Consider the following 13,416-nt stretch of genomic DNA (forward strand, 5'->3'; position numbering starts at 1 on the left):
TTTTATTTTAAATGTCATATATTTCATAAAACTGTTTTTATGTGTTCTTTTGTGATAAAGTGCTGCAACACTGCATCCACCCATCCTCTATACACCACTTTATCCTCACTAGGGTCATGGGGGATGCTGGAGTCTATCCCAGCTGACTCGGGTGAAGGCAGGGGACACCCTGGACAGGTCACCAGTCTGTCACAGGGCTACATATACAGACACACAATCACACTCACATTCACACCTACGGACAATTTAGAGTAACCAATTAACCTCAGCATGTTTTTGGACTGTGGGAGGAAGCCGGAGTACCCGGAGAAAACCCACACATGCACAGGGAGAACATGCAAACTCCATGCAGAAAGATCCCAGGCCGGGATTTGAACCGGGGATCTTCTTGCTGCAAGGCAGAAGTGCTAATCACTAGCCCACTGTGCAGCCCTGAAACACTGCAGTTTATTAATAAAGTTCTTCATCTGATGCAGTAGAACCTGTAGTTTATCTATAAAATACTCCATCTGAGTGTTTCTGCTGCTGCTGAAGCTGCCAGCTGAATGTTGTCCTGCGTCGCCGTGGAAACGTCAGCATCCTGTTTGGTGTCCGATTGAACAAAGGGGGTCTGTGGTTGACACTGCGGGGGGCAGATGGGGGCAGATGGGGGGCTGTGGGCTTCAAATGGAGAGTCGGAACGGAGGGCATCCACAGCATCCTGTCTGCAGCCCAACGACATCCTGACCGCCTCACAGCGCCGCCTTGTTCCCGTCGGCCAATCACACCGCACAGGGAGGCGGTGGTGGTGGTGGGGGGGTGGGGGGGTGGGGGGGGGGCAGGCTGCCTCCCGGCCGATCCAAGCGTCTTTGGCAGACGATGTCGGAGCGGGCGGACGGAGTCCTGCAGCTGCTGGCGGTGTCGGTGGCGGCGGCCGGCTGGCTGAGCGCTCTGGCTGCCACCCTGATGACCTCGTGGCTCACGCTGTCCACTGAGCTGCTGCCCAGCGAGACCTACCATCTGGGCCTGTGGGAGACCTGCGTGGTCCAGGACCTGGGGCTGCTGGAGTGCCGGCCCTACGACGGCCTGCTGGGCCTGCCGCCCGACATCAAGCTGGCCCGTGTCCTGATGTGCGGCTCTCTGGGCGCCGGGCTGCTGGCCGTCCTGCTGGCCATCCCCGGCCTCGGCCTGGTCAACGGCTGCCGGGGTCACGCCGGCCGGAAGACGGCTCTGAGGGCGGCGGGCGGCGTCCTGGTCCTGCTGGCCGGCGTGCTGGGCCTGGTCCCGGCGTCCTACGTGGCCCACCTCACCGTGCTGCGCTTCTTCGACCCATCGCTGCCCGACGTGGTTCCTCGCTGGGAGTTTGGAGACGCGCTGTTCTGTGGCTGGACGGGCGGTGTTCTGCAGCTGGTGGCCGGAGCACTGCTGCTGGCGTCCTGCATGTGGCGCTGCAGTGGCCACGCCCACCGACTGCCTGTCGCCACGACGACCAGGAGCCACGGCAGCAGGATGGAGTACGTCTGAGGGGCAGCGGGGCGCCGGAAAACAACCAAAAACCGCTAAGAGACGCAAAAAAAATGCTAAGAAAACACCAATGAAGGCCAGAAAACACAGAGGAACGCTGTTTCCGTAAACGACATTTCCGTAAGTGGCGTTTACGAAAGCAACATTTACATAAACACTGTTTACGTTTTTACGTAAATGTGTTTTACGTAAAAGTGTTTAAGTAAATGGTGTGTTTTCGTAAACGCCGTTTACGGAAATGGGGCTTCCACAAACGCCGTTTACTAAAAAATGCCGTTTCCGTTTTTACTTAAATGGCGTGTTTACGTAAATGCCGCTTGTCATAAACTGCATTTCCGTCCAAACAAAGACGATTTCGCGAAGCAAAGTTTCCAGGAACTCTCAGGACGAACTGAAGAAAAACTGAGTTCAGTTTCTGTTGAACTTTTCTGTTTAAAACTCTGTTGTCCTAAATTTACAGCACCAAAAACTGTTGTTTCTTCGTCTGAAAAAAAATCAAAAAATTCAGCAAAAAAGAAAAAATATTTAAAGAAAATTCTTGTAAATAGTTTCAAAATATGAGTAAAAATCTTCCCAAAAAAATTCTAAAATTATCTAAAGTGATTACATGTATATCCGCATAACTGATCTATCTGTAGAATTCGCTGGATTTTGGTTGATTTTTTTGGGAAATGTTCTTAAAGAAACAAGAATGTTTTTAACATTTTTTCCACCCAAAAATGTTCAAAAATTTCAACAAAACGCTGAAAATGTGGACATAAAAATCTATATATTTTTCCACATTTTCAAACTTTAAACACAGAAAATAACCTCAGTTCTGCTCTTTGCTGCCGCATTTTAACAGAAAATGATTTTGTTTATAAAGTCTAGATTTTATAAAAACTCATTTGTTCTTTTTTGACTATAAAATTTCAGTTTTTATTGGATTTAAATTAAAATATGTAAAATTTATTCTCCCCTCATTTGGATCAATAATTATTTAAACTCATATTTTACTTTTATTGTAAAACTGAATTTTATGAACAGGAACTGATGTAAAGTTCCTTATTTTAGTGAATTTAAATGCTTATTTTACTTTTTTCTGGCACCTTTTTCGTGTTTTTATTTTTAATGTTTAAACCATTTGAGGTTTTCTGGATCTAAACTTTAGACAGAAATCTTCTTTCTAGGCTGAAGTTGAACACAAAGATAAAAGATTTAAATATTCAGACATCTTTTTAACGATCTTTAACATTTAATTTGAGCTCCTTTCTGTGTCTGAATTTCTCTTTAAATCATCGACGACATGAAAAAATGAATGGTTTGATCCAGAGAAAGTCAAATGGAGGAAACGTTTTTCAATCAGCTTTTATTTGTGAAGCCAAAGAGAACAAAGCTGCTGTTTCCTGTTTCCTCTTTTAATTACTTCCTGTTGAGCTTCTTCTGAATCTAAAGCATTTTATTCCGCTTTCTTGGTTTTCCTGGAACAAACTGAAGCTGTCTGGGTTTTTTGATGAATGTTTGTGAAGCTGCTGTTTGTTGAAATCACTGTTTGTTCAATCAGATTGGTTATTGATTACTGATTATCATAGAACTGAATGTGATCAGCAGGGAAATGTCAAATAAAGAGAATTCTACTGTCGGAACGTTTCATGTTTTTATTCAAGTTTCAAACTAATCAGTGAATTAAATATAAAAAAAAATCTACACAGATATGACTTACATGTTTTAAAAATAAATCAAAATGATCTTATAATAAATATTTCATATAAAACCAAATTATTTCTTTGTTGTCAGTTGAGGAAAACAGTTGAAGTTGAATAAATATTAAATAATATTAGATTTCAAACATAATTAAATTCATAACTGTTATAATAAATAAACACACTTTTGCAAAACATTTATGTCTTGTTGGTTGTAAAGCATTATTAAAATAAAATAAACAAAGTAAATCTGTTGTGTTCAAATCAAATAAAGGAAACACTAAATAACTGAAAAATAATAAAAAATAATAGATAAATGTTGTTATCAAAATAGATACTATCACAGGTACTACAGACAAGTGTAGTATCTGGTGTAGTACCTGTAGTAGTATCTGTAGTACTACCCAGGTACTTCAGCAGATACTACTGATTATGCAGAGACAGGAAGCGACATCATCAGGATGAGTCGTCCGTTTGTCCTCCTGTCCTCTGATTGGTCGCCTGCAGCTCCTCACAGAGAAACAATCTGCTGTTGTTCTGCTCCAACAATAAGCCATTATAACCTGCAGCCGTCGCCACGGCAACCACACCGTCTGACCTCCACACCATAGCAACCGAACCATGTGACCTAAACACGGTCACCATAGCAACCGAACCATGTGACCTAAACACGGTCACCATAGCAACCGAACCACGTGACCCAAACACAATGTCACCATAGCAACCGGCCCACATGACCTAAAAACACAGTCACCATAGCAACCGAACCACGTGACCTAAACATGGCATCACCATAGCAACTGAATTGTGTGACCTAAACACAGCGTCACCATAGCAACTGAACCATGTGACCTAAACACACAATCACCATAGCAACCAAACCGTGTGACCTAAACACAGCATCACCATAGCAACCGAACCATGTGACCTGAACACACAGTTTGGGTCACAGGGTTCTAATGTTTATCTGGTGACAGAACGCTTCCAGCTGGTTTTTGGACTAAAGCTCGGTTCTGGTTGGTCGATGGTTCCATCTGTGAGGAACATCAGTCAGAGGAACATCAGCTGTTCTCTGGTTGTTGTTCTGCTGGCAGGAGGGGGTCTGGCACTGATCACTGAACTCTCCCACAGACTTCAAACGCTGAGGCTTTAATTACCGTCTTCCTCCCGGGACAATGGAGCCATTAATGGAGCGGCATGAGGCCTCGTCAGGAAGCAGAACCTTCAGCCTCACATTGTTCCATCCCGAAGACAAACACGGAAATGCTGCCACGCTCTGCCAACACCGACAAACACTGGGAACGCCATGTCCACCTGACCTCTGCTGGTCACCTGAGACCACCTGGAGGAGAAGAACCCAAGAACCCTAACATCCTCTTTTAATGACGGTACGTTAGCTTCATGGACCCGTCTTAAAGGTCTGGGGGTTCTGAGCTTCATGGACCTGTCTGAAAGGTCTGGATGTTCCGAGCAGCTTCAAGTTGTTGTTTTAATCCTGCAGCAGAAACGAAGGACGCAGAGAATGAGGCTGGAAATGAAGCTAATCAGCTAATCTGCTACAACAACAGACTGAAGAGGCCAAAGTCAACTCATAAATCGTCCTCAGAACACAGGAACCCTCCGACCCGGTCTGGGTTCAGGGACCAGGTCTACAGTGGACCTGCTGCTAGCATGTTCACACAAAACACCACGTTTAGCTTCAGCTCGAAACCTACAAGAAACACAAACAGACGACGTTTTAAACGTTGGTTCAGACTGAGAGTTCAGACAACTGCCAATGAAATTATGGCCACCAAACAAAACAAACAATTAGCTCCTATTAACTCCTACTAGCTACATATAGCTCCTGTTAGCTCCTACTAGCTACATATATCTCCTATTAACTCCTACTAGCTACATATATCTCCTGTTAGCTCCTACTAGCTACATACGTCCCCCGTTAACTCCTTGTACACACATTTTTGAGGCGTTTATAGATTTTTTTTTTTAAACTTATTGTTTATTAAAACATTTGGAACAGTTGCCTTAAATTATTGTAGGAGGTTTTAGTATTTTTTTCAGACATTGATTGAACATTTTGGGTATTTTTTCTGCCATTTGTAAACATCTCCCCATGTTTCTTTGGACATTAATGAATATTTAATTAATATTAATACTTAATAATATTTCAGTGTGTGTCTGAAACATTTTCTAAACATTGTTTTCTTCATGTTTATCATAGTTTTTGCTGATGATTTTTTTTAATTTTGGGGATTTATTCATTTTTCTGTGCTGTTGTGTACAGATTATTTCACCAACATTTCATGAATCCGTGTGGACATTTTGTGATGAACGGTGAAGTACTCACTGTGCCTGAAGTACACAGGTAGGACTTCATGGACCTCACAGGTAGGACTTGATGGACCTCACAGGTAGGACTTCATGGACCTGACAGGTAGGACTTCATGGACCTGACAGGTAGGACCTGACAGGTAGGACTTGATGGACCTGACAGGTAGGACTTGATGGACCTCACAGGTAGTACTTCATGGACCTCACAGGTAGGACTTGATGGACCTCACAGGTAGTACTTCATGGACCTCACAGGTAGTACTTCATGGACCTCACAGGTAGTACTTCATGGACCTCACAGGTAGGACTTGATGGACCTCACAGGTAGTACTTCATGGACCTCACAGGTAGGACTTCATGGACCTCACAGGTAGTACTTCATGGACCTCACAGGTAGTACTTCATGGACCTCACAGGTAGTACTTCATGGACCTCACAGGTAGGACTTCATGGACCTCACAGGTAGGACTTGATGGACCTCACAGGTAGGACTTCATGGACCTCACAGGTAGTACTTCATGGACCTCACAGGTAGGACTTCATGGACCTCACAGGTAGTACTTCATGGACCTCACAGGTAGTACTTCATGGACCTCACAGGTAGGACTTGATGGACCTGACAGGTAGGACTTGATGGACCTCACAGGTAGTACTTCATGGACCTCACAGGTAGGACTTGATGGACCTCACAGGTAGGACTTGATGGACCTCACAGGTAGGACTTCATGGACCTGACAGGTAGGACTTCATGGACCTGACAGGTAGGACTTGATGGACCTCACAGGTAGGACTTCATGGACCTCACAGGTAGTACTTCATGGACCTCACAGGTAGTACTTCATGGACCTCACAGGTAGTACTTCATGGACCTCACAGGTAGTACTTCATGGACCTCACAGGTAGTACTTCATGGACCTCACAGGTAGGACTTGATGGACCTCACAGGTAGTACTTCATGGACCTCACAGGTAGGACTTCATGGACCTCACAGGTAGTACTTCATGGACCTCACAGGTAGTACTTCATGGACCTCACAGGTAGTACTTCATGGACCTCACAGGTAGTACTTCATGGACCTCACAGGTAGGACTTGATGGACCTCACAGGTAGTACTTCATGGACCTCACAGGTAGGACTTCATGGACCTGACAGGTAGGACTTCATGGACCTGACAGGTAGTACTTCATGGACCTCACAGGTAGTACTTCATGCAGCCGCTGCCAGACAGATTTCACTGGGGCACGTGCCCCAGTATTGATCTGCAGTGCCCCAGTAAAAAATTTCACCAATAAAAAAAATAAAAATCACTTCGGAGTTTTAAGTCTACATAGCATAGACTACAGCGCACATACTACTTAGTATGGTAATTCATTGCTACTGTATTCACTCCACTCAAACAATGTGCACATGGCTAATTAATATGGTAATTTATTCACGTGTAGTGACTTCAGCTGATCAACTGAAGTCGAGAGAGAGAGAGAGAGAGAGAGAGAGAGAGGGGCGATGAGAATCACTGCGTGAGGTAGGTAACGTCAGCCGACAACTTGTTAAATATATTTTTTTGATTTTGATTTGACTCAAACTGTAACTCCTAGATGGATATCAGAAAGTTATTCGCCCGCAGCAGGGATAAAGCAGCGAGGAATGAGAGAGGTAAGTGAAGTCCTAGCTAGCTAGGCTACATAAGTCTGTCTTCAGTTAATGCTAAGTTAGCTAACGTTATTCACAACGCCTCTCACCCCCTCCACCACACTGAAGGAGCTTTGAGCAGCTCCTTCAGTAGCAGACTGACTAACTAACTACTGCCGCCACCATCAAGGAGGGAGCACTACCACAGGTCATTCATACCTGCTGCTGTCAGACTGTTTAACAGCAGCAGCTCAAGGTCTTTTCCTGTGTATATATCACCTGTAAGTAATAGTGGGAGAGCCTTCCAATCACAGACATGCAATGTGTTTTCAGCTTGCTGGATCAAGTCATGTTCCCAACCTTGACACAGGTCATTCAGATAGCTCTGACCATCCCAGTGTCCAGCTGCACTTGTGAACGGATGTTCAGTGTGCTGAGACGGCTCCACACTTGGCTGAGAAGCACAATGGGGCAGGATAGGCTTCACCATCTTGCCATCATGTCAGTGGAGAGTGAGGAACTTTCCAAGTTAAGCCACAGCCAAGTGATTGACCACTTTGCAAAAATGAAAACAAGACATTACAGTTTACTCCCCAAAAAATGACTGCCTGAAGTGACACACAACAGTTGTTCATTTATTCTTCTACTATGGAAATAAAAGAACCCAGAGATTTTGGAGTGCTTTATTTTTATTTTTTTTACATTTGTAAATGTTCAGTTTGCAGATGTTTACTGAAATAAATATTTCAAAAAGATTCATTGCTCTTCCTATTTGCATTTATCAGTAATGGTTTAGAAGTCGAGAGTAAAGTGCACAAGTAGGCCAAATGCATTACCGCAGTACATTTCAGATGGTTAATCAAAGATCTAGACAACAACATAGTCTGATATTATTGAATGGTTTAAAGAACTATTTAGGTTTTTTTATGTGAATAAGTGCTGATTATGTTTTTTTTTTTCTCGCACACTTTGCGCACTCTCATGAATGCTTTGTGCCCCAGGTGTGCCCCAGTACAGTATTAGGTCTGGTGACGCCCCTGACTTCATGTACCTCACAGGTAGTACTTCATGTACCTCACAGGTAGTACTTCATGTACCTCACAGGTAGTACTTCATGTACCTCACAGGTAGTACTTCATGGACACCCCCTGTCAAAATGTTTAGGACAGGTTCTAATTTATTTGAATGAGAAAGTGTCCTAAAAATTTGACAGGGGGTGTACCTGCTGTACTTCCAGTACTGTGATGAACTCATGTCGCCCCCTGCTGGTCAGAACTGAGCACATGAAACATTCAAGAAGAAGAAAACCAAAAAGAACAACTCGAGAGATCATTTCTCAAAGTAAATAAACATATAACATTAAAATGTCAAGATTATACCACCACAAACAGACAAACACAAATTTCTATTTCATAGACATTTTGCTGTAAATATATGCACTGTGTGCATTCTGTGCTGCACTCTTTTTTTATTCAAATGTCCTATCTGCTGCTGTACAATGTAAACTTCCCCACTGTGGGATTAATAAAGGTTTACTCTATCTATCTATCTAAACAACAACAAAACAAACTAAACAATAAAAACAAACTGAACAACAATAAAAACAAACTAAACAATAAAAACTAACAAAACAATAATAAAACAAACTAAACAACAATAAAACAAACTAAACAATAAAAATAAACTGAACAACAATAAAAACTAACAAAACAAAAACAAACTAAACAACAACAAAACAAAGTACACAACAATAAAAACAAACAAAACAACACAACCAACCACTGGAGATGCAGATTTTACCTGAAAACATCCTACAATCATCATTTTTCTCACTAAATTATCGGTTACTTTTCCACTGTTTTGTTGAATTCCAGCTAAAATATTGTTTAAATTGTCGTCTGACATAAAAACCTGTAGATTATTTTCAGCTGAACCAAACTAAATGCAGCTCAGTGGTGCTTCGTCCAGTTCTCTGCTGCGAACAGAGTTTTAATCTTTATTTAAAAATATTCAGACGTGAAGAAAAAACAGGAAAAATCACAATGAATCAAAACGTTTTCTCCTCAGTTTGCAGATTTTTATTCACAAAAACACAAAAAGACTCAAAGACAGAGTTCATTTTAACACATCAGCTGTAAAAGTTCTTCATGGAACCGATCAAGACTTGGAAAATTCATCAGAGGAGTTCTGGAGGAATCAACCAGTCTTCCTCTAGAAGGTTCTGGAAGACGATAACACCTTCCAGAACCTTCTAGAGGAAGACTGGTTGGTTTTGTAGGGTATCAAAGTTGAGAGAACGCTACTAACCCTAAAGATGGTTTAGACATGTAGTACTGTGTAAACATACAATATACAGGCATCTTCTGGAAGGTTCTGAAAGATCTTTCACCTCTCTGAGAGGTGAAGAACCTTCCAGAAGAAGCCTGTACCAGAGTGTAAAGTTGGTTTAGACGTAGAAGGTCAACACAAAGAACAAACACCTGGAATGTCATCATCCTGGTTTCTAGTGAAGCTCCTCCGACCAACAGGACCTGATGACGATCTACAGACGTTTATAATCAGAGGGACGAACAGAAAGAAGAAGAACCTTCAACATTTGAACATCAGATGTTTTTTTTTTTTATTTTGGCTGAACTGATTGTTTTTCATTGTAATAACTGTCTTTAATTCCGGACAAATTTCTAATAATTTTTTGGTTAATTCTGAGTGATGTGGTCCAGATTTAGAGCTTTAGATCTTTATGTCCACGTCATGGCAAACTTCAAGTCATTCTGGACCAATTCTAACTCATTTCTGATGAAGTTCAAGCACATTTGGACGAATTGTCACAACATTTTGGACATCCATCCATCCATTCTCTATCCACCGCTTTATCCTCACTAGGGTCATGGGGGGTGCTGGAGCCTATCCCAGCTGACTTGGGCGAAGGCAGGGGACACCCTGGACAGGTCACCAGTCTGTCACAGGGCTACATATACAGACAAACAATCACACTCACATTCACACCTACGGGCAATTTAGAGTAATCAATTAACCTCAGCATATTTTTGGACTGTGGGAGGAAGCCGGAGTACCCGGAGAAAACCCACGCATGCACAGGGAGAACATGCAAACTCCGTGCAGAAAGATCCCAGGCCCACCCCGGGATTCAAACCAGGGATCTTCTTGCTGCAAGGCGAAAGTGCTAACCACTACGCCGCTGAGCAGCCCCACATTTTGGACAATTTGATGTAATTTTAATCATATTTTTGGACAAATTTCATGTAACTATGAGCATGTTTCAAGTTGTTTGGACAGATTTGGTCATTTTGAATGATTTTATGTGACTTAGCACAGGTTTTGAATCAATTTTCAGACATTTTGGATCATTTTTATGTAATTTAGGACACATTTCAACAGGTTTCGGTGCTGGGGTAGATCGACAGGTTGGGTAGGTGAGCCATGCAGCGGCCATCATGGGTTCCATTCCCACCCATAGCCCTTTCTTCCTCCTTTCTTCTCCTGACTTTCCTGTCTTCCTCTCACTAAGACTGTACAATAATGATAATAAAGCTGCAAAAAGTCCCCCCCACCCCCAAAAATAATATATATATATATATATATATATATATATATATATATATAATTCAACAGATTTGGGACAGATTCCCCTTAAACTGTCATTTTGAACAGAACATTTGTGATTTTTATAAAACCCTGGTTTCCATTTTCCTGCATCGTTACCTGATGAGTCCAGCTGAAGGTTCTTCTTCGGTGTTCTGGTCAAACCGTGGGTTGTGGTTCCGTCGTCTCACCTCTGTTCAGTCCTACGAAACGTCGCCACGCCTGCAGCGTCTTCCTCGACCAAACCCAGAACCCCGACGTGACGCCGACCATGAGGCTCATCAGGTATTTGACCAGGAACACGGTGAGGTCTGGTGAGCTCGGCGCCATCTGTCCATCCGGACACGTTACGGCGAATCCTCTGCACGTCTGCAGCCGCCATGTTTCCTCCCAGCGGCGCCGTGAGCTCAGCTCGTAGAGGCAGCAGGCGATGACGGCGGTGGTGGGCAGCATGTAGAGAATGCCGAACACGCCAACACGCATCATCAGACTCTCCAGCTTCACCGTCTCGGCGCCGCCGTCCTTCATGATGGTTCTGATCCGGAGCAGCGAAACGAAGCCGGCCAGCAGGAAGGAGGCGCCGACCAGGAGGCCGACGCAGAGCGGCGCCACGACGAAGCCTCGCAGCGCTGCCTCGTCATAGATCCCCACGGAGCACACGCCCGTCAGCGGGTCGCCCTCCACCCGACCCGACACCAGGACCGCCACCATCTGGACCGCCGGCACTGACCAGGCCGCCGCGTGGAAGAACCGAGCTTTGGCCTCAATGGCCTCCTGACCCCACGCCATGGCAGTGGACAGGAACCAGGAAACGGACAGAACCACCCACCAGCCGGAGCTCGCCATGCTGAAGAAGTACAGAACCGTGAAGAGGATGGTGCAGCTGTCCTGCCTGGCTCCCTGGACCACCGTCCGGTACCCGTACTCCCTGAACCGGTCCATGCAGGCCACCCGGTCCTGCAGCAGGAAGCCGGCACCATACGCCACCGCCACCATGAAGCAGCAGCCGGACAGGAAGACGACGGGTCTCTCTGGGTACCGGAACCGCCGGGCGTCCAGCAGCGAGCTGAGGACAGCGAAGAGGCTGCTGATGGCGCTCAGACCCGACCAGACGCCGACCCACCGCCGGACCAGCTTCACCTCCTCCTCAGAGAAGAACAGGAGTCCTCCGGGCTGGGACACCTCACAGGGGGCACCACAGTCCACAGCCCCCAGGAACCGGTAGCCCAAGTAGGGGGGCACCTGCAGCTGGTGGGGGCAGGAGAAGGTTTGGGGGGATGGGGTCCGGAGCTCAGGGAAGCCGGGAGTCGGGTCGCCGTCGCTGGTGTTCTGACCTACGCAGATCTCTCCAGCACCATGAACCGGGAAGTTCTGGCAGCGGAGCCGCTCCGGCCATGGGAAGCCAAACCGGTTCATGAGCGGCTCGCAGCCCCGCCGGGCCCGGTCACACAGCGCCCGGCAGGGGGGGATGGCCCGGTCCAGAACCGTGCACACCGGGGCGTACAGGGAGCACAGGAAGAAGCGCAGTTCTGCCGAGCACCGGACCTCCACCAGCGGGTAGAACTGATGGACCTCCAGACCGGCATCCTCCTGGCTGCTGTGGCCCAACAGGGTGGGCAGGATGGTCCGGTTGTAGTCCAGGTCTCTGCACAGCGGGATGGAGATGGGCTGGCAGACGCCCTGGTCCCCAAGGTCCTGGAGCTGCCCGGGGGCCGGTCCGAAGTCCTGGAGCTGCCCAGGGGCCGGCCGGAGGACCAGGAGGACCAGGAGGACCAAGAGGCAGCAGATGGACCCAGACATCAGGAGGAAGGTTCTGCTGCAGCTCTGAGATGTTCTGAAGGTTCTCCACTCTGACAACGGTTTTAAACAGCAGGAGGAGTGACTCGATCGACCAATCATACGCCGTGTTGTTTCAGGGCTCTGCCTGCTGATTGGCTGCTGTCGTGTCTTATTGCTGTTGTGTCTGTGTGTGTTTGTGTGTTTAAATACAGTGAAGTACTAATACTGAAACACCAACAGTAGTACTGGTACTTTACTGCAGTATTTCTACATGTAACAGTTATTGTGTTTATTTATTTACACTTTTAGAACATGCTGCTGTCAACAGAAGTATAATAAACAGAGAAGATAATATTCTGTTTAATATGTCAGTTTAAAGTCATTAAAGGCTCACCCTGGAATCAATATCAATCTGAACATGTGGAAAATATAAAATAAAACTTCTTTAAAGTTAAAAATAAATACAAAACAACCACATAGAATTAAAATAAATTTAAAAAAACAGAAAAAGGTTAGGAACGATACAACTGATAAAATGAAGAAAAATAAATTTTAGACATATTTAAGAACTACATCCTTCTGATCTTTGGTGGAAAGAAGCTCCAACAGCAGGTTTAACCCGTTAAGCTTCAGTGTTCCACCTGCGGAACACTTTGAGATCTGCATAAGCATTTCCTTAAATGTCTAAAGCTGCAAACACGATTATAAACACTATACGCCGATGGAAAGCTTAGATTCTCATGAATCCACCGGTATAAACCACTTTCAGATGTGATTACCACAGCGGGTAATATAAACACATTTGTCCGACAAAAACGAATATCCATCCATCCGTTCTCTATACACGGCTTCAACGTACACAGCACGACTCACATTTCCGGGTTCATTA

General features: G+C 45.0%; 3 protein-coding genes across 3 annotated transcripts in view; 1 reads left to right on the forward strand and 2 right to left on the reverse strand.

Annotated features, from left to right (window-relative positions):
- Nucleotides 1–13,416, reverse strand: part of LOC127530215 (diphthamide biosynthesis protein 3-like) — a 139,576-nt gene that overhangs the window by 3,245 nt on the left and 122,915 nt on the right. The gene's annotated exons all lie outside the window — the stretch shown is intronic.
- On the forward strand, nt 826–3,124 carry LOC110967825 (claudin-22-like). The gene has a single exon (XM_022217543.2). It carries the CDS (start codon nt 859–861, stop codon nt 1,501–1,503), a length of 645 nt encoding a protein of 214 aa, XP_022073235.2. The 5' UTR covers nt 826–858; the 3' UTR covers nt 1,504–3,124.
- Nucleotides 9,200–12,566, reverse strand: LOC110967830 (frizzled-7-like). The gene is made up of 2 exons (XM_022217549.2): nt 10,869–12,566; nt 9,200–9,687 (listed from the first exon to the last, which is right to left on the reverse strand). The coding sequence occupies exon 1, from the start codon at nt 12,546–12,548 to the stop codon at nt 10,908–10,910; it is 1,641 nt and encodes a 546-aa protein (XP_022073241.2). The 5' UTR covers nt 12,549–12,566; the 3' UTR covers nt 9,200–9,687; nt 10,869–10,907.

This window comes from Acanthochromis polyacanthus, chromosome 22, assembly GCF_021347895.1.
Source record: "Acanthochromis polyacanthus isolate Apoly-LR-REF ecotype Palm Island chromosome 22, KAUST_Apoly_ChrSc, whole genome shotgun sequence".
NCBI lineage: Eukaryota > Metazoa > Chordata > Actinopteri > Pomacentridae > Acanthochromis > Acanthochromis polyacanthus.